At 40.6% G+C, this 25243-nt stretch overlaps 3 protein-coding genes across 5 annotated transcripts in view; 2 read left to right on the top strand and 1 right to left on the bottom strand.

Annotated features, from left to right (window-relative positions):
- Positions 1-6657, top strand: part of LOC135103119 (metalloreductase STEAP4-like) — a 39100-nt gene extending 32443 nt beyond the window's left edge. Inside the window, exons 4-11 of the mRNA XM_064009160.1 lie at positions 1496-1672; positions 1893-2010; positions 2244-2449; positions 2546-2673; positions 2878-3005; positions 3685-3853; positions 4275-4483; positions 5172-6657. Coding sequence (XP_063865230.1) covers positions 1496-1672; positions 1893-2010; positions 2244-2449; positions 2546-2673; positions 2878-3005; positions 3685-3853; positions 4275-4483; positions 5172-5312 — 1276 coding nt within the window. The 3' untranslated portion in view covers positions 5313-6657. The remainder of the gene's footprint in view (positions 1-1495; positions 1673-1892; positions 2011-2243; positions 2450-2545; positions 2674-2877; positions 3006-3684; positions 3854-4274; positions 4484-5171) is intronic.
- Positions 6658-7930: 1273 nt separating this feature from the next.
- Positions 7931-19594, bottom strand: LOC135103120 (eukaryotic translation initiation factor 2 subunit 2-like). Of its 3 annotated transcripts, XM_064009161.1 has the most exons (10): positions 19435-19594; positions 18271-18424; positions 17662-17934; positions 16529-16576; positions 12684-12713; positions 11462-11601; positions 10908-11037; positions 9464-9527; positions 9057-9195; positions 7931-8876 (listed from the first exon to the last, which is right to left on the bottom strand). In XM_064009161.1, the coding sequence occupies exons 1-10, from the start codon at positions 19450-19452 to the stop codon at positions 8826-8828; spliced, it is 1047 nt and encodes a 348-aa protein (XP_063865231.1). In that variant the 5' UTR covers positions 19453-19594; the 3' UTR covers positions 7931-8825. The 3 variants fall into 3 exon arrangements, with proteins under 3 accessions (XP_063865231.1, XP_063865232.1, XP_063865233.1); XM_064009162.1 differs by lacking the exon at positions 16529-16576; XM_064009163.1 differs by lacking the exons at positions 12684-12713; positions 16529-16576.
- A 2553-nt stretch (positions 19595-22147) lies between these two features.
- Positions 22148-24541, top strand: LOC135102612 (uncharacterized). The gene is made up of 6 exons (XM_064007870.1): positions 22148-22267; positions 22608-22702; positions 22942-22990; positions 23382-23464; positions 23715-23894; positions 24221-24541. The coding sequence occupies exons 2-6, from the start codon at positions 22610-22612 to the stop codon at positions 24248-24250; spliced, it is 435 nt and encodes a 144-aa protein (XP_063863940.1). The 5' UTR covers positions 22148-22267; positions 22608-22609; the 3' UTR covers positions 24251-24541.
- Positions 24542-25243: the final 702 nt, after the last annotated feature.

Consider the following 25243-nt stretch of genomic DNA (forward strand, 5'->3'; position numbering starts at 1 on the left):
TGTGGACGGGGAATCGCCTTTTGGGGAATAGCGGCATTTCAAGAGTGACTGGCGAGTGGCGAGTGGACGAGTAGCCAGCGAGGTTGCCAATTGTCCGCAGCAAGCCATGACACGAGGCAGACCTTCCTTGGAGTTGAGAAAGACCAGCAAGAACACGAGCATCCCATTTGCCTGCGAGTAAAATCCGGTGGTTGTGTACGTAATAGGTAAGGTATGCATTGTAAATTAGCACGACCACCACCACCACCACCATCGCCACCACGCGTCTTGGGAGGAGGAGAAAGTGTATGCCTTCAAGGAATGGGCGAGAGTGGCGAGTTACTGGGGATTTCTGGGCCGATCTAAAGGTTTGGATCAGATGCTGCCTCCCTCACTACCTTCTCTCATTGCCACCACCGAGTCCCTGCATCTTTGTTATCCGTCTTCTCTTAGTATGCTAGACAGCCCACTAAGGACTCATAATTATGCGTGTTGTTGTTTGTTATTCCTTTGTGTTCCTTTGTGTTTCTTCCTTTACTTTATTATCAGTACGTCGCCACCATCACCATCCTTAATTATATTGCTATTATTTCTATTGTCAGTCGTTAATACTCCACGTCCATCTCGATTATCATCATTATCACCGCCACCACCACAATCATCGCCACCACCACAATCATCGTCACCACCACCACCACCACCACCACCGTCGCTTTTACCACCCTGGTTATCATAAGCTGTAACAATGACGTTTCCAAAATATTCTTTTTTCCCTTTCCTGTTCTACGAAGACCGGAAATACCGATTACAAATTCTAGACTGAAGCAAGACTTTCATAATGACACTTTGTCTTGTGAGGAGAAACAACAGGCCACTTGTTCAACTTGTTCATACAGGACACGCTTCAGAAACAAACATTATTTTTTTGCACTACAGCACCAAACGTTTTGTAGCACAAGCTGGAATGGTTGGGCATTTACTTGGGTATTTACTTAGGTGTGTCAAACTTTAAATCTCTCTCTCTCTCTCTCTCTCTCTCTCTCTCTCTCTCTCTCTCTCTCTCTCTCTCTCTCTCTCTCTCTCTCTCTCTCTCTCGATCAGCTGTGACGAAGACAATGGCGGGATGACTACTTGCTCCCCACGCCAGGCTCGATGTGCCGCAGGGATACAGTTCCTTCCTTTAGTTTCCTTCATCGTGTTGTCATGTAAGGCGTTGATTCATTCTGACACCTTCACCGCCACGCCCAAGGCCTGGAGGCGCGCCGCGGCGGAAGAGAGCACGAATAGAAGTCAAGTTATCCCGCGAAGGTTCCCAACGCCTCACATCTCGCTATTGTTTCGCTTTAGAAATCTATCTCTAAATTTCTATCGCGATTCTCACTCGATGAGCACAATTGTAGATCAAGGGAACGTATCTATCGAAACAAACCGCAAATCAACATGCGGAACTTACTCCAAAACTCATAATCATGCGAGAGAATGAGACAATACAGTAACATTCCCTCTTCAATCACAGGACTCTGGTGAGGCAGACTGGAGCCACTCTGACAGGCCAGGATGCGGCCATCGAGGAGGCAGCCATGGTGGTGGTGGCCGTGGGGCGTGACCACTACGACCACCTGCCCTTGTCCCTTCTCCAAGGAAAGATTCTCATCGATGTCTCCAACAACACGGAGCGACGCAAGGGACCGCAGTGAGTGTTACATTGTTATCAGCAGCGTGTAGCCTACTGACACCTAACCACATGAATGGTGTCTGCGAATGATCGATTCGTGTTGGACTGGTTTGTCCTATTATTCTCGTTTGTTTCAAGTGTTTTACATTTAAAAATCATTCTTTTTCATGAACATCTATAAATATACATGAATATGATGAATGGTGGGCAATGACTAATGAGGTGTGTGGCGCGGCAGCTACCGCAGCAACGCAGAGTACCTGCAGGGTCTCGTACAGGACGGCAAGGTGGTCAAAGGCTTCAACGTGCTGTCAGCCTACGCCCTCGAGAATGGCGGCCTCCAGGGCAGCAAGGAGGTGGGTGTGAAGGGTGGGCGTGAAAGGAGTGTGAGTGATGCATGGCACCAAATTAGGACCTATTTGCAATAATATTTAACGTAACGTGAACCTTAAATTGTACTCTGTGTATTTATATTTTTGTCTATCAATCTATCTATCTTCCTACCTACCCATTTATCCATTAATCCACATATTTATCCGTGTACCAAGCTTCCCTGCCACCACTTGCTAGCTACCCGCTGTCCACACAGGTCTTCCTGGCGGGTGACCACGCGGACGCTAAGATGAAGGTATCCGAGATGGTGCGGGCGATGGGCTTCCATCCAGTGGATTGGGGCAACCTTGCCGCTTCGCGAGACATCGAAGACGTGCCTCTCCGCCTCATGCCCTCCTGGAAGCGGCCCGTGGCGGTTGTGTTTGGCATCTTCGTCTTCCTATGGATTCTAGCTTTCTTCTCGTAAGTTTCGCATTAGTATGTACAGCCTTTATAAATAAATTATAGAGGAAATGAACTAGCTACAGTCTGCCATTCTATTATACGCGGGTATTATAGGTTCCAGATCTGCCGTAACATACAGTCTGGCCAATGGGACGAAAACTGGAAGCGCATCCCCTTGACGAACTTCAACCGCGTTATCGCCATCACGGCGCTCTGGACTCTCGCCTTCTGCTACATTCCTGGTAAGTACCCGTATCTCCACGCGATGGTCTTGTGAAACCTACAGCCTCGGGTGACTCTACTAGTATATACTGCAACTCATTATCATTTCGTTTCCATGTACATTTTGCATTCTTTGCTGCCACCGATATGCATGTAAAGTTGAGTGGGTTGACTGACCGCTATGAACTGTATCATGATCAATATCCCGCCTTGGGACACTGCAGGTTTGATCGCGGCCTACATCCAGCTATGGCGCGGTACCAAGTACAGCAGGTTCCCCAAGTGGCTGGACGACTGGCTCAAGATGAGGAAGCAGCTTGGCCTCCTCATGCTGGGACTGGCGGGCATACACGTAAGTCTTCCGGCGACGTGGTGGTGAATGGGCGTTCCCTCTCATTATCTCCCATGACACGACGTTACTTTAGTGTCAGATCTAGTGAAAGAATCCATAGCTTCAGTCGCTTGGTTACTCGTTGTAGCTTCAATCCGAATTACTTTTGTTCTGAGATAGTCTCATTCTCATTATCTCCTATGACATTGTACATTTATACCAAATTAGATTGCCCACAGCTTCAGTCGCTCAGTCTCCCTTTACTTGCTTAATCCGAGATAATCTTATGCTACAGGGTGACCCAAAAGTCTGAGCATATCGGTAATATTATTATTATTTTTTTTTTTTTTTTTTTGTGGTGTGTGGGATTTGCAGATTGAAAACAACTTCGTTAAAAGAACAAATTGACAGATCCACAGATTCACTCGTTATTCAGTTTGAGATAATTTTAGGTCTTCAAGTAGCACGTACACTTCAGGACCACATTATGAAAAACACTTGTGACCTCCACTACTTTCAATAGGCTCTAGTTGAAGTGACACGGTTTTTACGGTTCTAGTGACAGATTAACAAAACTTCTACATTATTAACAGGAGAAACATTCTTGAGAACTCGGTTAATCATCCCTGTGGCCTTTGAAAATCGTCGTGGTGAGAGAGTAAAGCGTTTCTGAATACGTGCCTTTGTTTCACCACAACAGGCGTGCATCTCCGTAGCCTACATTACGCCGCAGACGACTGGCTGGGTGTACGAGGAGCCCACCAGGTTCCAGGCCGAAGTGGTGGTAGACGCTAACACCACCACCACCAACACGCTCACCATTTACAACAACGAGTTCAACTGGAGAGGAGAATTCTTCCTCTCAATGGGTTCGTATAATATATGTGTCTTGTGCAGTATACAAGACAACGACAGCCAAAGATATTGTTTTGTTTCGTTCGTTTATGTTCCCGATTTTTTTTTTTTTTTTTTACCGAAAGTATGATCGTGTGATCGTTTCTCTCTCTCTCTCTCTCTCTCTCTCTCTCTCTCTCTCTCTCTCTCTCTCTCTCTCTCTCTCTCTCTTATCTGCTACTTCTTTCGCAATCATGTTTTCCCCTTCCTCCAATCCCCTTGAATATCATAACATTTAGCAACACAAGAATCGTGCAGTGTTGTGTTATAATTCTTAAACAATTATCGCTGAAAATGTGTGGATACGATTTTTTCCCCTCTAAACTCTCCCTCTCTCCTTTTAAATCTCTCTCCTGTTACTTGTGATGCAACTGTTTATTTTTGTTCTCGCTGCAGGCGCAATAGCCACGTGTCTGCTGGTGGTGCTGGGCATATCATCGCTCCCCTCTGTCACCGCCACTCTCTCCTGGCGGGAATTCACTTTCATTCAGAGCAAACTTGGGTGGGTGGCTCTGATCACTGCGGCCTGCCATGACGTCTTCCTGGCCTGGCACTACATGTTCCTCTACTGGGGTTGCTTCAGGACGCTCCCCATCGGCCCACAGGTGAGCTAATCCAAGGTTGCGTGCTGCGGAAGTGTAGATGGTGTATATTTGTGTTCCGCGCCTTTTGAACGCCACAATGTACGAGCTGCGCGGTGTTTTATTATAACTTGTTATAATATGGATTGCTGTTGATGCGGACCGGTAAATTCCGCCTCGCGACACCCAATTCTGGCACATGCGAGGTCCACGTTTCACTTTCGAGAATACGAGTAGGCGCGACCAGTCATGCAAGCCACGGCCGTCCGGTGGCATCTTAATGTACTCCCACCTTGTCTGCTGATAAGTTGTATTATTGAGGATTGCTTAATATTGGTTCATTTGGTAATAATTAAAATAAGTCCTCGTGTGGTAATCAATGGGATCATTTTACACAACATAAAAATCAATAAAATAAAGTAACAGATATAATGATTAATCGTTCGTAAAAATTTACAATATTACAATGAGGGTGATGCAGTAATCCTCTCCCCCTTTCTCTCTCTCTCTCTCTCTGGAAAAAAAAATATATATATCACTGCTATCTTTACTACTTCGACTAAAACTATGAAAATGCGATATGCATATTAACATATTATTGGAGTTTAAATTTATAAAATAATATTTATACAAATTGTATTTCTGTCCAGGTGTGAAAAATAGTAATGTTCGTACGTGATGTACAGTTACTTTTACTCTGGTGTGCCCTCAGTACGCGCTGTACCCGCCCTTCATCGCGGTCATCATGAAGCTGCCGCTGCTCCTCCCGCCAGTGGACAACTATCTGCAGAAGATCCGGCGAGGCTACGAGCGAGGCAGCCAGTCGGAGAGTAAGAAGGGCAACCCATTGTGAACACCGTAGCGGCCTGACAAGACAAGACTTTCATCCTTGTTTTATTTTTATATCCACGTATACTCATACATGTAATATTTTAAGTCAATCTGATGTTGATGTTATTTTGTGCATATTTATTTATGCAGTGTGTTGAAACATACTCTTTCAAACTCATTTATTTTTTGCTTCGCTGGCCTCACACTGTATTCTGGCGTTTTTTTTTTTTTTTTTTTTGCCACACTGTACAGTATTCTGGCTTGATACTTGGCCACATTGTACAGTATTCTGGGTTGATACTTGGCCACACAGTACAGTATTCTGGCTTGATAATTGGCCACGCTGTACAGTATTCTGGGTTGATACTTTGCCACGCTATAGTCTGTCTTGATATTTCTACCATTGATGTGTCTGTCTCTGACTACAGGTTCCCGTGGCTTTTCATTGACGAGTGCAACTTCCCTGCTTCTATTCGACATACTGTCAATCTCGACGTGACAAAGTAGCTAACGTTTTCACTACTTAAGTAAATACAAGACTGTGCCTGCTGTCATTTACATGTGAAGGAAAGCAACGCCTTACGATTAACGTGAGACGGTACTTCACACTTCTAAGGGCACACCATGACTTTAAGACTTGTTTGAAATAAAACCTTGCTTACATTACAGAAGGTTTTTGTACAAGGGTAAGAACTGGACAGTCCATGAGGGATATTCATATCCTACAAATGGCCAAAGTTTGCTCCTCAGACTAGACTGTTTGAATGTTGTTTCAAGGGCTGGTGGTAAACACTGAGCAACAGCAGTGAAGGGCATTTTCTCTTCAGTCATGTATGGTGAAAACTGTCCCACTCTCGTACCCTTCACAAAAATATTCAGACCACTATTCTTCTGTAATGTAATAACATCTGGCAGGCTGTATGAGGTGATCCAGCACAACACAATCCTGTCCACTGTCATACCACCATGGTAAAAAATAACACTGATTCTTTTTTTTTTTTTTTTGCCATTCTGCAACACTGTCAGTACAATAAAATTATATGCACGAATCATGTTTGATACAAACACATGAAAAGCCATGATAGTGAAGCAGCTTTGAAGAACCTGCAGCACTACATCACACTGTCAGAACGGTTATACCTCACCACAGCTCTCTAGCATAATATTCCATTGCAACTCTTATTCATTGTACACCTTCATTCCCTAGCTTCATTCTGTCATAATAGACTTGGCACATTTCAACTTGTCTTGAAAATTACTGGAATATTACTAAATTAGTGTTCTACTTGATTTTGTAACATTAAATTAAATATGTGATTTATACAATGTAAGTGTGCTGAATGGTTTGTAAATATATTTTTATGATAGATATTGTGTATTATTGACAATGTTAATTTCATGTACCACACCATTTTATTGGTGCTGTATCACAACTTTTGCCATCTTGCTTCCCTTTCAGGAAGGCCTACAATAGCCACAGTAGAAATGCTCAGTCTGGCGTGCGTCTTTAAACCATACAAAACAGATAGAACTTCAATCTCCCTTAAATCTAATTTTTCCTTGTTGACATAACTCCCTCACTTCAAGCTTCCTTCAACAGTCCCATTGCTCTAGTTCTTCCCTATAAGCTATAGTTCATTCTTGTCTCAAATGTTCACATCATTCAGAACTTTGAGGAAGGAAGTGGCCAAGGGGTCACCACATGGGAGTTGTAAACTCATTGATTCAGTCCAACCAGAAGCTGCCCATTTTTCAGCCATTACCATGTGGCAGATCACCCACATACCACCCATCAACATTATTTGAGTAAGCATGCAGCAGGCAGCACTGAGGGCCCTCTGCAGGGCATCACTAAAATACTGAGGGCACCAGTCTGCAGGCAACCTCTGCTGTTACTTGGGTAAGCACAAGATAAATTTTCTGTATGAACAATGAAGTATATCTTTCTTTTTAAAGAGTGCCATACTCTAGACCACAAGTGATACACAGATAATGCTGCTAAATACAGGGCCTCAGCGTACAGAATGGTATGGTTAGTTCCTTTCTCCACCACATTAAATCATCCCAGTCCTTGCAGACCGGAACCCATTTCAGGCTGGGTGTACCTAGGTGCAGGCAATCGTCCCAGAAAACTCTCGGTCGTAATTGATTCAAACCCAAGATTTCCTGCAGTGTAGTCAGATGCACTCCCTGAGCTACCATGCTCTCACTGAGCTACTGCAATATCTTTTTACTATTTTCCAATGGGAGAGAAAAGCAAATTGTCAACGAAAAGGAGCGAGAAAATATGAGGAGTCAGAAAGGTTTTAAAATCTTAGTAGCAGCATATGAAAAAATTAAAGAACAGAACTGTTAGTGTTAATAAAAAGTTATGTAATCTGGGGTTTTAAAGGTTATTAATCTTTAAAGTGGAGAAACTAGAATCATGATAATGTTAAAGAATCCAAAAAGGAAAGCAGAATATTGACCATGATTTTCCTGTGGCAAAACCACCACCAACCTATACCATTTCATCACACAAGAAGGATGCTGCAAGGGCATGAGTACACAAGGGTTCATGCTAGTGGATGGGTACTCTACTAGAGACTTGTGTTATGATATATCTGAACATTTATAGAATATGGTTCACATACTACCTGACTTAGATAGAATTTATTTCCGTAATTTCTCATAAAACAACTTGATACAAGATAATATAACCTTATGTCCTGATGCTTTGTCAATGTCACCCATAGATGTCCTCCATCAAGTACGTACACACACACACACACACGCACACACACACTCACACTCACTGTGAGGTGTGGCTGGAGAGGTAACGAGGCATATTCACTTTAACAGAGGAATAAATACTTTTAAGTGCAGGACTAACTATTATTTAGGATATATTGCATTAAATATGCTTTTGCAGGAGTAATGCACCCTTGCATATAACTGTGATAGAAGCTAAGCATTACAAATGTCAAAGTTTAACCATAATTATTCCTGTAGAGAGGATACCTATCTAGTATCAAGTTTGGAACAAATGAAAGGATAAGACTTTTAAACCTAATAACTGCAATCCAAAACCATCATTATTGACAAAGCAACATTTCAAACATGTACTATATATATGTCAACTTATCAACAACCAATGTAAATAAATCTAAAAGATCATGAATTCTTTAGACAAACAACCCTCCTAATTAGAACATCAAGAGGTTCAATTATGAGACAATTCCAGCCAGTCACTGAGTCCCCTTGGCAGCTGAAGGCACCTGATATTTTGTATTACCAGTGTCCAGTAGTTTAAACATTAATATTTGTGAGCTAAATAATTTAGAGGTAACACAATAGAGGATTCTTAAAAGAAGTAGAAATATACATAAATAATTACATAATTACAAAATAGGGGTTGTCAAATATCTATATTGGGTTGAGACATGTGTATTTTTATATGATTCAATTACATGTTCTCCTACTGTGAGCATGAGTGTAGAGCTGAGAGTATGATAAGTATTTGTATAAAAAATAATACCTAAAAATAAGATGGTACCTAATTCTTGCTTGCCCTGATAGCTTGCCTCTGTTGTTTGTTGGCCACAGCCTGAAAAAAGAGACATAAGAAATTCAGGAAGCAATAAAGCAATAGTTTGAAATAATTAAATCACAATCATTTTGTTTGCCAATTTTAAAAGGTTAAGTTCTCTGAGATCAACATTTTGTAAAGATCAATGAAAACACACAGAAAAAGCACCAATAATGTTAGAAGCATAAACCAACCCACCTGGAAACCAGACTTAATAGGAGCTACAGAACACCGAGAATTGCACTGCTCACACTGAAGGAAGTACAAACGAGCGTCCTTCTGCAGAATTGTGTCAGGGGATCGGCAGGTATGGCAGGTGACGTATTCCTTAATATATCTGCATTGAACAGAAATAAGGGAATGAAATCATGTATGTAATTAATCCAACTCACAAGCAGGTACAATGTCTCATCTACCTATCTGTATATCAAGCTCACATCTCTCGTGATAACAGAGGCTGAATCAAGGCTACCAACCACACACAAACTCATTCACACTCACAGGCATTCCCTCACATGCAAGGCTCTCTTTTATCCCTCATAGCAAGATAAGAAAACAAAACACAACACAGCTCTGACACTGATTGCCTTTGTTGGTACACTTACCTCCTAAGGACATTTTCAATCTGCTTTTGTTGGAATCGGCCTTTGATGATCAACTGGTTACTACCTGTAACAGTACAAAATATAAGGATGTGTGATTTCAAGAGCACATAATAGTTACAATAAGACCTACTAGTTAAACAGCTCACAGACTGAGTTTACAAAAATGAGAGAAAGTAGACACATGAATGGAGTAGTAACTGTGTGGTAGGAAACTCAGCAGTTACTCATAACAAAGGGTATTTTTTATTATGTTTCCATCTTACTAGCAATACTATGATTTAAACTTCCACAATAGTTACCTCAATAAAAATAATTAAATAGGCACCTGGTAAGGTAATTTTCAATCTATATTAGTTTCTACAGGAGCTACTAAACTAATTTCTTAATCACAATAGGGGTGTTTGCTATGGGCTGTTGCTGGTGACCACTGACTGTTTTAATGTAGGAGTTGGTCAACGCTCCCAGTTCTCTGGAGATGCACATTTTAAAACCCCTCTCATGATACATCTTGAAGCACTGTACTTAAATGCTACAAAACATTAATCCTTAGTGTTTATGCTAACAACACCCATGGGATCTGATGATGCACACCATACAGAACAGTTATTATAAGCTAAATACTTGTAACTAGGCTTCCAGTGTTTTCAAATTTATTTCTAGTCTCTTGCTACATATTTAGTTTGAAACATTTTCCACTGGTTTCTACAGGGACTAATGTTTTATCTGGCAAATCCCCAAAAGAGTCAAGCAAGTATTATTTGTGCTGACAGGATATTGTGACAGCCAAAACCATGTGGAGATGAAAGGACTGGCCGATATCAGACATGCTGACTTCTCCAAAACACCCAACAAACTCAAGGCAGGAGATATGAGTTTGTAGTGGTGTAGTAAAAACCCCAGTCTATACAGGTGTTGTAGATGACTGCAAGAACATATCAGGAAAGAAGAACCAAGGTGTGAAAGGATGGGTTGTATCTCCAAAAGAGAACGTAGCGACTCAGGGAAGACACTGGGAGACACGATGCAAGCAGACAATCTTCACCAGTGTCCCACTAAAATTTGGCATCAAAATGTTTTTTTTCCATGTGTGCCAGGATCTACATACGGGTATGTTAACTGCATAATTTTTATAAATGGATAAAGTCAGGTCATATAGAGATGAAAAAAAACAGTATTTGTTCCAAGGGGATCATACATCTCAGATCCAAGATAATGTGCAAAGTATTTATCTCCTTTTGCCATATTTCTTGCTCTCTGCTTGATGATGGTAGCAAAAAAATGTTCTTCATACTTTATTAGTTGGTTTAATGACACAAATGATGTAAAGATTTTTTTCCAGCTGACTGTCTTTTATGTGCAAAATTCAGTCAGCTGGTGAATTTGGCATTTTTTGCCATATCATAGTGAATGCCCCAATTTAAAACAAACTGTTGTCCTCACTCACCATCAGTACTACCGGAGGTACCCAACTCTGCAAGGAGGAACTGAAGTACATGCTTGGGCATCCTGTGAAGAAGGCGACAGATCTCTGCAAAGTTGGCGAATGCAGTCTTCTTTGAGCCAATTCTGACAACCTGATGACAAACAAAAGAGGATAAATGGTGACTACAAACATCAGTTTGTGACTGCTTATGGTAGGTCACTTGACTGAATAAACCCTTAACTATACAGTCAGGTTGCAGCTAATCCTGGAATTTGATTCCACTAAAGACCCACATCAGACACAATCTGCATTAGAATTTTAATTAAGTCAATAGCAGAAAATGAGTATGGTTCCACAGGGGCAGTAGTGGCTTGCTCCCTGACCTGGCATTAGTTATTCTACCATGTCACGGACTTCTCTGCAGCTTGTTGAGGCTCATTCCTGTGTCAAGGTTATAAACTTCCATGTTAGTGAGTGACCTGGAGGCAAACAGATACCCTATGTTATAAATTCATGTTAGAATATTGTGGATTAGCAATGGCCTGACTGTACATGAATACTAATTCCCAATGTACCTGAGGAGGCTTCATGATGAACTTCTTCTTCTCACCAGTAGCCATCTCTGGATTCTTCTCTCTCAGCTGGTTGAAGGCTCGCTCCAACAGCTCATCATAGGTGTAGTCCCGCTCACTGCCCACCCAGCCATCACCAGATTCTAGGGACAGACATATGAATTACTGCATCAGCAAGACAATTTAGAGATAGAGCTGTAAACATATTTCAATTACAAAAGAATTTGTGCATTATAATCTGAAAGCCAAGCACATACTTTATGTAGCAGCACAGGGAGTTGTATTCCAATAGAGTTGAGTCATTGCTCATCAACTAATGAATACAAATAACGAATTACAATAAAGAGTTGAGTCACTGCTCACTAACTAATGAATACAAATTACAAAGACACAAAGGACAGAAGGGTCACTGTACTCTTCATATTTTATGAAAGTTTGAATTTTACTTGACAGTGGAGTTGAGTAAGGTTTTGGCTTTCAATGATATTGATCTATTTTACAAGGGAAGGAAAGCACTGTGAACTAATGTTACTACTGAAAGTTCATATAAAAACCTGAAAATCAATGATGCATTTAACACCTAATTCCAAGAAGTAAACACATCCTATAGTCCATCAGGCAGAGATCACCCATAGAGGGAGTAGCCAAAAGAAAACCTCACACTTTTTCACCCTTTAGTGATACCAACAGAGAGGAGGAATCCCTGGTACCATCATCTCTTCCCATTTAGTTACCAATTACAATGTGCAGAGAATAGTCTCTCCCAAAACCACTGAGATATATCATAGGGCATATATATATATATATATATATATATATATATATATATATATATATATATATATATATATATATATATATATATATATATATATATATATATATATATATATATATCTTTGCTGTGAATGTATAGCATCATGTCTTGACATTTTTCCTTTTGCAAGGATGCCAATCTTATATATGGCTAGAAATATGACTTGCTCTTTTGATACTTAGGTTTTATTAATATGAACTTTGCCAAGACAGGATGCTATACATTCACAGCACAGTATTCCCTCTCATCTTGTCCTCCAGGCCTCCAGTGGGAGAACCAATCTCACTGACTTCACTGCACAATGGCCAGGAGAAAAACACACAACTGATAAGCCAAAATCAAGCTTAGTCACAATTGGAATACATTCCAAATAATTGTCACCATCTTTATCAAGACATTATAACTCACCTCGAATCTCCTCACACACAATAGTGTCCTCTGAGCGCATGTGTGAAATGAAAGTTAGTTATTTGATGCCATACTATGAAACTAAACACAATATACATGAATATATATGACAAATGTTCCTAAACCAATAACAGAAAAATCTTCTACAAACAGCCATTCAACATTAGTTGAGGTATCTGCTTGAAGAATAACACATCAGCATTCATGGTCTAAACACACTTGCAACTTACAAGTGGTTGGGTGCTATCATGCTTATGTTCATATAAAAGTACATAGACCTTTTCACTGCTGCTAAACAGGAGCTGGCTCCCACCTTGCACTGAGTGGGTTGCTACTTCTTTATGACACAAGTAAACAAGAGGCCACACTCACACAAGGCATTGGTTTCTGCAGTGAAAAGGTGGCCAGTAATCTAGATATAACAGTACTTATAGGACTGAGTGCTTGCAGTAAAATAAATCATATCTAAAGTTGGAAGAAAACATTCATGCAACTATTTCATTTCACTGTACAAGGCCAATGCCTCCTCTAAAAAGATTCCATGATTGAAACAAATTTATATGAATAAACAAACCTTAACCATCTTTTATGTAGGTTGTATTCAAGAGCTGGAAAAAAAATAATAAACCCCAATTTGTGATTCCTTTGTACATTCATTGGCTGCTGGTGTGTTGTCACATGCACCTTCCCCTCACTGACCCACAAGATATAAAGATGCCTACTTGGTATAGATCTCCTGCCATATTACATGCACAGCTATGGACATACACAGCATTTTGTGGGGATGTCTATGTAAAAACAAGTTAATGTTTTCTAGCATGAAGCAGCTCCTCTGTCAGTGCTTCCAGGCATACCTAACTGCTAATGAAGCATAACCATGGATTCAACAAGCTCCCATCATTGTTCACTCCCTTCCCAAAGCCAATTAGACACATAACTAAGATATCTCAGCTAAGATATTCCAATAACAAACCTCTCCTCTTCCAGTGTCTCAGGGTATTGTTAAGTTCCCAATACTTACACTAATAACATGACAGTTTTAGGGGATATAGTTGTGGCTGACATACACACTACTGTAACTTTCTGCAATGCATAGTAACTGAAATAACTTTCAATTGCATGATTAAATTACAATCAATTGCTAAACACCTTCACCATAAATCAATAAACTGAGAACAAATAAGAATAATAGAACAAGCAAGAAGGATCCCTTGCAAAGATTAATTTAAAAGGGAAAATTTTAAAATAAAAGACCCTGATTGATGCAAAAGAACATCAGTGAACACAGTTTGTAAAGAATGTGAGAGTGAAACTGAAGGCCCTGATAGAAGAAAAGTGGAAGAATTAAGGCGAAGGGATATTGGAAGTGCTAGTAGAGGCAGAATGAACAACCAAAGTGGGGAGTATTTGGATGAAGAGAGGTGGAGGCCTTTGTACCACAGCCATCCCCTTGGGAAGTACTTTCAGAGGGAGCAAAGCATCAGAGGCAGATGAATATAGTTGATCCCAATAATAATAATAATAATAATAAAAAAAATAAATAAAAAAAAAGACCACAGCACAACAGATTCTGATTATACTGGGTGAGGTCTGAAATGCCTAAATGTTTATGTTTACATAAAATTCTACTAAAAGTTAAAGAGACCATTGCACACTGTATGTGTATGGAAATAAAATTATATAACTATCTATAATGAAAAACATGACATGAAAACCTCCAACTATATGATAAAATCCTTACATAGAACTAACAAACACAAGTGGCCTGACAAAGCTTATTGTAAATAAAAATCTACTTGACTATCTGCAAATTACTGAAATCTGTGCACACATCAAAACTAACAGACAGAATCTTAATAATTATCCCATATAACTACAAAATAAATTCCAAAGATATCTATTTTGTCCAAAAACAGAGGATCTGGGCTGGTATTTATACAAGTGCTAAGCATGGACCTGGCTCGAAGAAATGCTAAGGCATGACTAAGCATGTCTTATAAAGTGTCTTCTACCCATAAGATCTGCTGAGCGCAACTTAGCCCTGCCTTAGCAGATGACAAAATTTAAACCACCATCGAGGTAGTTCAAGCTGGCTGAGGCAGTGCTAAGACAACAACAAAAAACATGGCTGTACATCAAGAAATATGAAGACGGCATCCAAGAACCTTTCATGAACGCAAGAACATTCTCCAGATATATGGTGACGCTGAGTTTATCAAGAGATACAGACCGAACTGTGAAGGAATTGTTTTTGTGACAGATTTATTCAGTTGATATAACTAAAGCTAATAATAAGATTATTTACCACAATTTCTTTCTCATGAAAACAATTAAAACATTGTATGTACTTATTATGTTAAGCCACACACATATGTATAATATGACAATGATTTAATTTTCAATCCCAAACCCTACATCTAGATTTTTCTTATTTGAGAGAACACATGGATGGATCTTACAAAGAACGCCTAATCATGAAAGAGAGTATCCACTACACCCTCCTGACACTCTTGCAGTGCAGTGGTCCTTGGTTAACCTTTGACCCATCTGTCGGGGTGGGGCAACCAGTGCCTCAAGGGTGCGACAGGCCGCTCTTACCTGAATGGTGTTTTATTGCTCATGGCAACCACACTTTTCCCACTCCATGGCTGTCCCCAGCAGCCATCCCTAGAGACCCACCTCACCCTATTCTTGATCTGGCCTGACCCATGACTCACCACTTAAGAGGTACCTTTCCAGCCATGACTATCCATAGGTATTAAAATACGGTACAGTAACCAAATTTCATAAAAAATTATGGCATATAGTAGATAATGTATGGCAAATGGCAGACATACACCAAATTGTGACAGAATATACCATAATCATAGCAAACAGCACAACCCTGTGTGAGGGGGATACACTGAGCTTCATCCATCAACTCTTTAGTATTGGAAAATATTTACTTGTTTCAAAAGTTTGTTTTCACATATCATAAACGAGTAGAAAATACTGATATTTATAGATATACCGTTATTTACTATCATATTATTTATTTATGGTATATTCATGTAGAAATAAGATTACTTTGTTATTTGCTGTTTTGCCTTCACGCCTTTTCATACATTTGCTTTGACTTTGACTTGCCTTAGCTGAGTCATGGCTCAGCAAGACTTAAGCTATTGTATAAATTGGTCTTAGCTAAAATGGCTCAGTTAAGTACACTGTAAGTCAAAATTTAAGAAATGCCAAGCTTTTTCTATAAATACCAGCCCTGACTTGTTCCTATCTAAGTGCCTCTTTAAATCCCTGCATATATTCACTCATTTTGTCCTATAAAGCATCTAACTTGTTCATATCTAAAATTCTTGCATAACGAATTTAAGACAATATTTCTGATGCATATTGAATGTGATACATGTGAAGAAAACTGATGACACAATGAGTTTTGCATGGTGAGTGCAAAATGGTGCCTGGAGGCTCTGGGTACAAAACAAGATGGAGCTGCCAGTGTAGCCTTTACCCAAAAAGGTGCCAGTCAGATAAACAATTCACAAATATGAAGGTGAAATATTCCAGTTCAGTTATAAGCAACTGATACTATTAGCAGCTCCACAGACTCTTTCTTGCAAGGTTCATGCAAAATTGCCTGTTGGCAAAGTGATGCTCTACTTTTCCGTAGTGAACAAATTGGTTTATATTAACCATGTTCAAAGAAAACCATTACAGCGGTCCATTCTGCTGATGTCACGCTCTTATATCAGCACTGAAACATTTATGTGAAGCTGTTTGCCAGCAGCCAGAAGAATGAACCCCTGTCCGGCACAGGCTGCTGGACATGCTGGTGGGTTTGAATTAATCCTCACCCTCTTTATTTACCAGGCCTGGCTCACGACTCCCATCAGTTGCCAAATCTGAAAGAACACCTTTATGGGATGAGATTCATGGACTCTACACACTAAAAGATAGCTCACATGGTCATGTGGAACAGCTGGTATGGCAATCCCCTCAAGCATCAGACTTTGCTTCCAGATAGATTGGTCTTCTTTAAACTCCCTTCCCAAACTACCAAAAAAGCTGGCAGCAAAGACACTAAATGCTGAGAAGATAAGGTGCAGTGGGTTAAGGAAGCAAGCCACTGATGATGAAATCTTAAAGAGTGACCTCCGGCATGGAAAGGTAACGCTTGCTTGGTATGAATTAAATGGTCTATGAGCACATAAACTCAACATGGCCTTCTGGCTTACAAAGTTTAAGGTCTAGTCACCCCACCCCTCCCTGAGCCATTACATTACCATCTTTGTCTCACATGTGTGTGAAAATGTTATGATTAAAGACTGGGAAAATTAATACTTCCAAAACACCAACTTAAATCATAACACAATAAAGCTGCAGATACCAGACCATGCCATAATCTCATAATGAACTGTACCTCATTACAGGCTCAGAGTGTATGAAGGTTTGTTACATACCTAACAAAAGAATATCAAATTAGTACTATTGGTATGCTATACCTGCCAGAATTTTGTACAACAAATGATCCCGTTTCAGCTATATTTTTTTTCTTTTCACAAAGTCTCTCAGCAAAAAGGGAGAATATTAGGGAGCAGCTGGTACATTTACTGTTTTTCTTCCCAGAAAATAAACTCTGCAAACAGCCAACATGAACGACCTACACAAATCACTTGAGAATCTTCTATTACCACCTATTTCATATTCCAAAAGAAAGATACATTAAACCTATACATGAAACAAATACATAAGAACAAAAACAATAAAATCAAATGCAGACATGAAACAAATACATGGAAAGTATAAAACTGGACTAAATGAATAAATGAGACGAAGAAAAGGGAACCTGCCTAAAGATAACTCAAACACATTTGTGATCCACACACCAGAGACAAGCCAACACTGAGGTCTAGAAGGTGGTCTGCTCTAGCTGCTGCAGCTCAACAGGTACTAGCATCAACACCAACAAAGGGAACGAAACACTTACCCAATTCCTTGTCATCAGCATCGGCTGCCACTTCATCCTTGGCAATGAGGTCGTTCAGCACCTTCTTTTTCTTAGTCCTCTTCTTCTTGGTTCTGCTGAAGTCCATGTCAAGATCAAAGTCATCCACCTCTGCAGCCTGGATGGCGGGTGGCTCCCGGTCCTCCCCGGTAGCCACCCCGTTGTCCTTGGCCTCCGGAAGGGCATCACTCATTTCGTCCAGAGAGAAGGGCTTCTTCTTTTTCTTGCTCTTCTTTTTTCCATACATCTCCATGTCTAACAACAGGAAAATTACAATAATAAAGGATATAACTGTAAATGAGTTGACTAATTTAGTTTTTTATACCAAGATGATAAGTCCTGAGAATAATGCTTATGTTTTAATAACAAGAGGGAACATTATCTTATTGAAGTGTTTGGCAATAAAGCACTGGGAGAAGAATTAACACAACATCCATTCAAAGCAACTTCAAAATCCATCTTATTCCTGCATCTATTCCTAGCAAAATAATGAAGTTAGTAACCATTATAAACTGCGTGCTCTTATTCAAAACTTTGAAACACTCAATTTTAATGCATTTTGCATGTTACTTATCCTGTCCCTCAACATACCATCCATCTCCGGGGTGCTTTCCTTTGCTTCCTGCACTTCTCCATTCTCTGGGGTGGGAGCAGGCTCCTGAGCTCCACTACCTTCTGCTAATGCAGCATCAAGATTGAAACCAGTCTTCTTCTTCTTTTTCTTCTTCAAGTTGGGATCGAAAATCTGAAGGTACATTTATTCACTGGTATTAAGTGAATGAAGCTGCTTGTGTCAGCTGTAACAAGATCTATACCCAGTCAAACCGAGACGCCCAATACATCAAACGGAACTCAGCATATAAACATTTCTTCTATCTTGACTCACATCAAAACTATGGGACTTACAAATTAATATATAGCAATTTAATAATGTCAAATAACAAAGGCTTCTTCTTTTTGTCCAATGATTTTAGAGTAAATATGTGGTGACCAGGCCTACAGATGATAATGATTTGTTGTGTCAATTCATGGGAATTTCAAGGCAACTTTTCATTAAAAACTCACTCTGAGAAAGATTCCCACAAATACCCAGGCATCAAAGTGTGAAGTCACGGCAGAGGATTTTCTTTTTTTTCCCCAAGACGTATCACAATACATATATACCTGGACCCCAATGACAATCTGATGGAAAGGCTGAAGCATTTCCTTAAAAATCATGGAATGAAATACTACACCAGCAATGACATTATGAACACACAAAGTAGGAGAGAGGCGAGAGGGGATAAACGAAAGAGTAAAGAAAGCGGGAAAAAGCACATTACACATCTTTTTGCTCACAGGGACGCAAAACAGACAACACGGGGCGAATCCTTGAAACACGACATTGCATTGCTGAAATCATGATGGGATGAGAAAGTGTGAAAACCTGGCGGCACAATGACATTCCTTATGCCGCCGTGCCGCTCAGTTAGCAACACGAGACTCCCCGTGGCTGGGCAGGGCCGGGGTCAGGAACACCACACCGAGTAACACCACGCAACGCAAACACCAAGCTACAACAATACTAACCAAAAACAACAACAAAATTAATTAAAACATGAATAAGAGGAGGAGGGTGGACGTATAACCTGGCAGGTGGAGACAGGTGGTGATGGTGGCCAGCTGGAGCCTCACCCATCTGATCCCCATGTCTCCCAGTTCTCCCTCCATTTTCACAGCCTTCATTGCACCCTTAAATGTCCCCCTTGTACTCACACACTCCTCCTCCGCCATGGTGCTGGATACTTCGCCTCCGCACGCTACTCCACACACGGTGTTTCGTCAGCCCTTGTGGAAAGGAATAGATGCCGGAATATTTTGAAGCCCTGGACAAATGACTAGCGGGAGGAATGGGATTGCGACCCTCTCTTGCCGCGCGCTACGATGCTATTAGATTTTTTATATCCAGGGTCTCAGATGCTCTTGTTTCTCAGAGTTAGTAGTAGACTGAATGGGATTCGATTTTGATATTTTTTTGTTTGAAGTATTTTTGGAGTATGGTATGGTGGTATTATATTTTCAAGGTTCTGTTTTTTTTTATGGATTTATATTTACAGGTTCTCTCTCTCTCTCTCTCTCTCTCTCTCTCTCTCTCTCTCTCTCTCTCTCTCTCTCTCTCTCTCTCTCTCTCTCTCTCTCTCTCTCTCTCTCTCTCTCTCTGCAATATACCATGGAGATATAATATGATAGGAGTCGCTCCTTTTAACATACTTCTTACAAATTAATGATTAGCTGAATAAAGATAGATGATAGTATTGTGAGAAATTTACTGTCCCCTAATCTGATTAAACAAGTATGTTATACGGAGACGATGAAAATACAAACATACATTGCACAACAGGATGTCAGATATCATGTATTAATAGGAAGAGTAAGTAGTTTGGATATATTTCTCACACGTAACAAGGCATGCCGATACATAACTTACATATATCTGTCTGCAATTCCCCATAAAATGATGACAGATTTGATGTAATTGCCCACCATTCCGAAACACTTCTGCGTCACTTCCCGAATGAGTTGCAGCTACACGGGTTCTTAATATTGTTTTAATGGTTTTAGTGACAGATTGACAAGATTTCTTCAATATAAATCAGAGAAACACTCTTGAGAACCAGGCTAATCATTTCTATGACCTTTAAAAGTAGTCCTGGTGAGAGAGCAAAGCGTATCTAAATACAGGTCATACATACAGTAATGACGTAATGTTGCAGCTGACACACACCTGCACAGTGAAAGGACTACAAGTACAGTACATCGCCACATACATGGCTCTTATTCATATCTGGAATCCTTATAAAGCAGTAGCTCCTAAAGTTTCTTTTGATCTCCCATTACTTCTTGTATCGCCTCCAACCAGGGGTTTGCAAATACTGAACAAATGATCTGGAAGCTCTAATAAATCGGGAGAAAGGCACAGCGTTGGGGATAGAGCCAGGGAACCGATCTTGAAAACCCACCAAACAATAAGATCCACGCTATATTTAAAATAGGATTGTGGGCATTCCTTTTTTAGGTCATTACAGACTGTGACGAGACTGAAAGGGAAAGACCAGCAGACAGGAAGGATATGGACAACAAGGGATAAGGGAAAGTGATTACAGGAGACCCAGGTAGAGAGGAAGGAAGGAGAGTAAGAGAAGGGCTAGAGGGGCATCCGGTGTTCTTGCTCAGCGTTATCCAGGCACTGGGCAAACCCACACCTGTCCTTCAACTCCCCACTACGCAACCTCTACTTTCTCTTATTAGAAAACTGAGGAGCCGCGCGAAGGAAGAGCGATAATGGTCAGCAGGAAACAGACATGACCAATTAACCGCCAAAACAATAAACATGTAGAAGGTGGTGGTGATGAAGAAGAAGAAGAAGAACAACAACAACAACAACAACAACAACAACAACAACAACAACAACAACAACGCGTTTATAATTTTTGAAACCTTGTATTCTAACGATAGATGATATCAGAGGCTTGCGTGTGTGCGTACGTACATACGTGTGTGTGTGTGTGTGTGTGTGTGTTTTCTCCAATACTCCAATACACTATAGTGCCTCTGTTTATAACGCCGTAAACAATATTTCACTGCTTTAATTCGTCCTAGGGATCACCAGTCTGTCGTTCACTTCCCTACCGTCTTCGTCACGCACTTCGCTGGTGTTATCTACGCATGACAGAGGAAATCACAGAAAACAACCACAGTGGCACATAGTATTATCTCACTGAGGGCCATTGATCTGTTCTGTGTGATTATTTACTAAGCGGGGGAGGGTGAGAGTAATGGTACGCCATTATTTGTAAGAGATAACGTCTGCCTTTAAGAAGAGAGAGAGAGAGAGAGAGAGAGAGAGAGAGAGAGAGAGAGAGAGAGAGAGAGAGAGAGAGAGAGAGAGAGAGAGAGATGCGTTACATAATCAGATCAGAACTTGAATTTCATGAGTAAACTTGTACTGAGAACTTATTAAAAATCCAAAAGCAAAAGGCTCGGCCAATAGCACTCACAATGAACGTGCATTGCCCAGAGTGGCCATCTAGAAATGCAACCCAGTACTCTTTTAAACAATACGTTTCCGTCCTGATGAGGTAACACTTCATAAGGGACACACTGACCGCGGGAGGAAATGCAAGATTAGCTAATATTTCCATCTTCTGTACGGAATAATACTCTTTGAAATAGATCAATAGTGACATGAAAAAAAAAAAATCTGATAATTATCCGCATATTTATGGAGTCTAAAGGGAAACTGCTAAGAGGAATAAAACTTGAGGTAGGTTCGGATTCTTGTTTTTGGAGTTATGTCATCACTTCAGCGGTTCTCTTCTCTACTCGTGCTTTTCATGTTTCCTTCCTCTACGGCGTGACGTTTCCACACCATTTTCTTTCTTAGGTGCCGGAAACTGCCCCTTGTTCCGTGGGTAGAGTTTAGGGTATATAAAGCGAGGGTGGGAGGGCAAGGCACAACAAGCACTCCAGCGATCTAGCACTCACCACCTCCCTCGAGTTGGACTATTATTGTATCGTGTCGTGGATCAAAACCAGCAACAACCCAATAGTGAGTAGTGTGTGACTGCAAACTGTGCGTGGCCTTTACGGTAACCTACGAGGACTACTGTATAAGAGCATATGAATATAAGGGAAGCTGTTAGAAGCCAGTAGGCCTACACTTGGCAGTCCCTATTATCATCTGCTTTTACTCTCTACACTAGACTCTTCTTGTGTTTGGCTGATGTGTTTTTAGGCAAAGCCGAAGTCAGTTCCTTTTCGAGACACTCAGTGAACTAATATTGTGCCCTGTGTTCACTATTTGGGTGTCATATGATCTCGCTACTGTGGCGTATTAGGTCATTGAGTCAAATTACGGTGTGCTGACCCTTTTCTTCCCTCCCGCACAGCAATGGCCGACAGCAACTGTGGTTACTCGCTCACCAATTGCTGTTTCTGTCTCTCGTTGAGGGCAGGCTCCATAATCATCGCCTGCCTCAGCCTGGTGAGTATAAAACGGCGCACAAACACACACACGTAACGAGACACATGCGATTTTCTTTCTTCTTCTTTCTCTTTTCTTCTTATTCGCTGCCTATGTCATATATTTATTTTGTTTACTGCTTCATAGTTTTCTTTGTATACTTAAATTTCTAGTTCTTGTTTCCTTATTCTCTTCGTGTTTTCTTGATCTCTTCCAAACCATGTCTTATGCGTGGTCTTTTTTAATCTTTTTCTCTCCAGATCTTCAGTGTGTTGGGCGCCGCGTTCAGCATCTACGTGGGTGTGACAGGTGAGTGGAAGGAACTCTAATGATTTGTTCCTAAAAGACAAAGCTGCATTTCCATTCAAGCGATTTCCTCGAGTAAGGATGTGTCCGAAAAATTCTTGCTTGGGGAACCCACCCTCAGTCATATTATAAGCTAAGAGTGACTATATGCAAAATCAACAGATATAATATGTGCTAATGTAATATCCTTCTGCTATCACGTACATCCCACAATTCTTAGAAATAAACGACTTACATAACAATGAAGTATACAATATTACTTAACAGATAAAACAGTTTAATTCTCCAATGTGAAAAAGGCGTGATTCTGAAACAATACTGCACTTTTTTAAGACCTCATTTACTATAGATGTGTGTAGCTCTGACTAACGTGCTTTCCTGTGTGGTGAAACAGCTGGTGTTGAGGGGTGGGTGGATCTGGCCATAGACCTCATTCACTTTGTGCTGGCTTGCATCCTCATCCATGGAATTCGCACGGTAAGTGGAAGGTAGTTTAACTTGTCTGTGGAATTCTTCCTTCTTTACTTTTTTTTCCAGACAATTAACAAGTTTTCTTTTCCCTGAATTTTGTTTTTGGCCTTGATTCTACCTTTGTGCTAAACAAAAAAGAAGAAAATCAGGGAGCCCTTTATTTCCCTTACTCATCTTGTAATTTCACGCTTTTGAAAACACACATCATTATCTATTTCATCACGTTCACATCTGTCTCTCCTCGTCGGGGCTACAGGAACAAGAGAGACTGCTGAGAGTGTGGGTGGTGGGCACTGGACTCCTGGTGGCCCTGGGCATCATCCTAGGCATCGTTATCATCATTTTCACCAACTCCCTCGCCGCCGCCGTTGTTCTCCTGGTGGTGTCCGCCATTCAGATCTATTTCCTTCTCGTGGTTCGCTCTTATGCCCGCAGCGTGAGTAGCTTTGTTGGTTTCTGTGTGTGTGTGTGTGTGTGTGTGTGTGTGTGTGTTGTACGTATTGCCATAGATTCTAAACACTTTCCAAAATATGCTAAGGAATCTAGATCACAAGTTTTTTTTTTTTTTTACTTTGTAAATAAGTAGTGCCTCTATAAAGTGAAGGAAGGCATCAGGGCAGGTAAATCTGATTTGGGCTGAGTGGGATACTAATGCAACTGTAAACAGAAGTAAGGAAAGACACATGCAGGTGTTTCACATTAAAGTTTCCATAAAGACTTCCTTAGTATGTGATAGAAATATTTTTTTTACTTACTTTACAGCTAACTCTCCGCCTTCCCGTGCAAGCTTAAGACGCGGCTGGCTGGCTGGCTGGCTGGCTGACTGGCTGGCTGGCCGGCTAAGGAAGTCCGGCAGTGATAGTGCATGTCATTTGCCAAGTGGGACCGCCAGGATGTCCCGCGTATTATCTTGCTTTAGTTACCACTGAAAGTGTACGTTTTCTATTCTGGCTTTTACTGCTTAGGGAGCAACTATTTATAATGTGCTTGTTGTCCTGCATTTTTGGAAGAATTATAATGTAATGAGGTTATAATGATGATAATGCGATATGTCAGCTTCATAATAAACACTTTATAACTCAACTTGTCTGTCATTCCCAGCACACAACTTGTAATATGTCTGTTGTATATCTATGATCAACAATCACGTAAAACACCGGCATCACTCCAATGTTATTTCAGGTTTTTCCTTAAAATTAAGTCTTCTAACATGCTGAGAATCCATACACTGGCATACGACACCACTTAGGCGCCAGCCATTCAAAAGATAAAGTTACCAATGAAGATAGGTAGTAAATTACCAAACTCAAGAGAACCTTCTGCTTTGCTGTCCTTTCCTTCTACTAACACATTAGTAGTCCTAAGTCAAGTCACTGTGTGAAGACCACAAGGTCTACTGTGGCTTGTATATCTATGTAACTTTATGTAACCTAACGCCCACACTCTGCCTGCTACTTACGGGGTGGGACAAAATCTCACAGCGCCCATGTCAGACCAGTTCGGTGACCCTGTTCCTCATTCCATAAATAACAATAACATGAGAAAATAAGGGAAGCTACAGGAAACCGTCAGGCGGTCTCTGTACGACATAAGTACACTTACCTACTTCCACCTATCATTTCCTAGCCAACATCCCTAGTGATGAAAGGCCTCTGAGCAAGGAAAAGGCAGAAAGAACATAAATGATTCTGTCAAGAAATCTGAAACTAATTTAGTAAAGGGACTGAACAAGTAAGAAAATTTCAAACTCTGATATAGAAAAAAAAAAAAGATTAAGTATGTGTG

This window comes from Scylla paramamosain, chromosome 8, assembly GCF_035594125.1.
Source record: "Scylla paramamosain isolate STU-SP2022 chromosome 8, ASM3559412v1, whole genome shotgun sequence".
In the NCBI taxonomy this organism is placed as follows: domain Eukaryota; kingdom Metazoa; phylum Arthropoda; class Malacostraca; order Decapoda; family Portunidae; genus Scylla; species Scylla paramamosain.

What these genes read in the sequence shown, in the direction of transcription:
- LOC135102612 (XM_064007870.1), top strand. Translation starts at nt 22,610, where the DNA reads ATGGCCGACAGCAACTGTGGTTACTCGCTCACCAATTGCTGTTTCTGT. An exon ending in TCATCGCCTGCCTCAGCCTG is followed by an intron (nt 22,703 to 22,941) that starts GTGAGTATAAAA and finishes TTTTCTCTCCAG; the next exon opens with ATCTTCAGTGTGTTGGGCGC. An exon ending in TCATCCATGGAATTCGCACG is followed by an intron (nt 23,465 to 23,714) that starts GTAAGTGGAAGG and finishes TCGGGGCTACAG; the next exon opens with GAACAAGAGAGACTGCTGAG.
- LOC135103120 (XM_064009161.1), bottom strand. An exon ending in AAGCACCCCGGAGATGGATG is followed by an intron (nt 17,935 to 18,270) that starts GTATGTTGAGGG and finishes TCCTGTTGTTAG; the next exon opens with ACATGGAGATGTATGGAAAA. An exon ending in AGGCCTGGTAAATAAAGAGG is followed by an intron (nt 12,714 to 16,528) that starts GTGAGGATTAAT and finishes ACATGCGCTCAG; the next exon opens with AGGACACTATTGTGTGTGAG.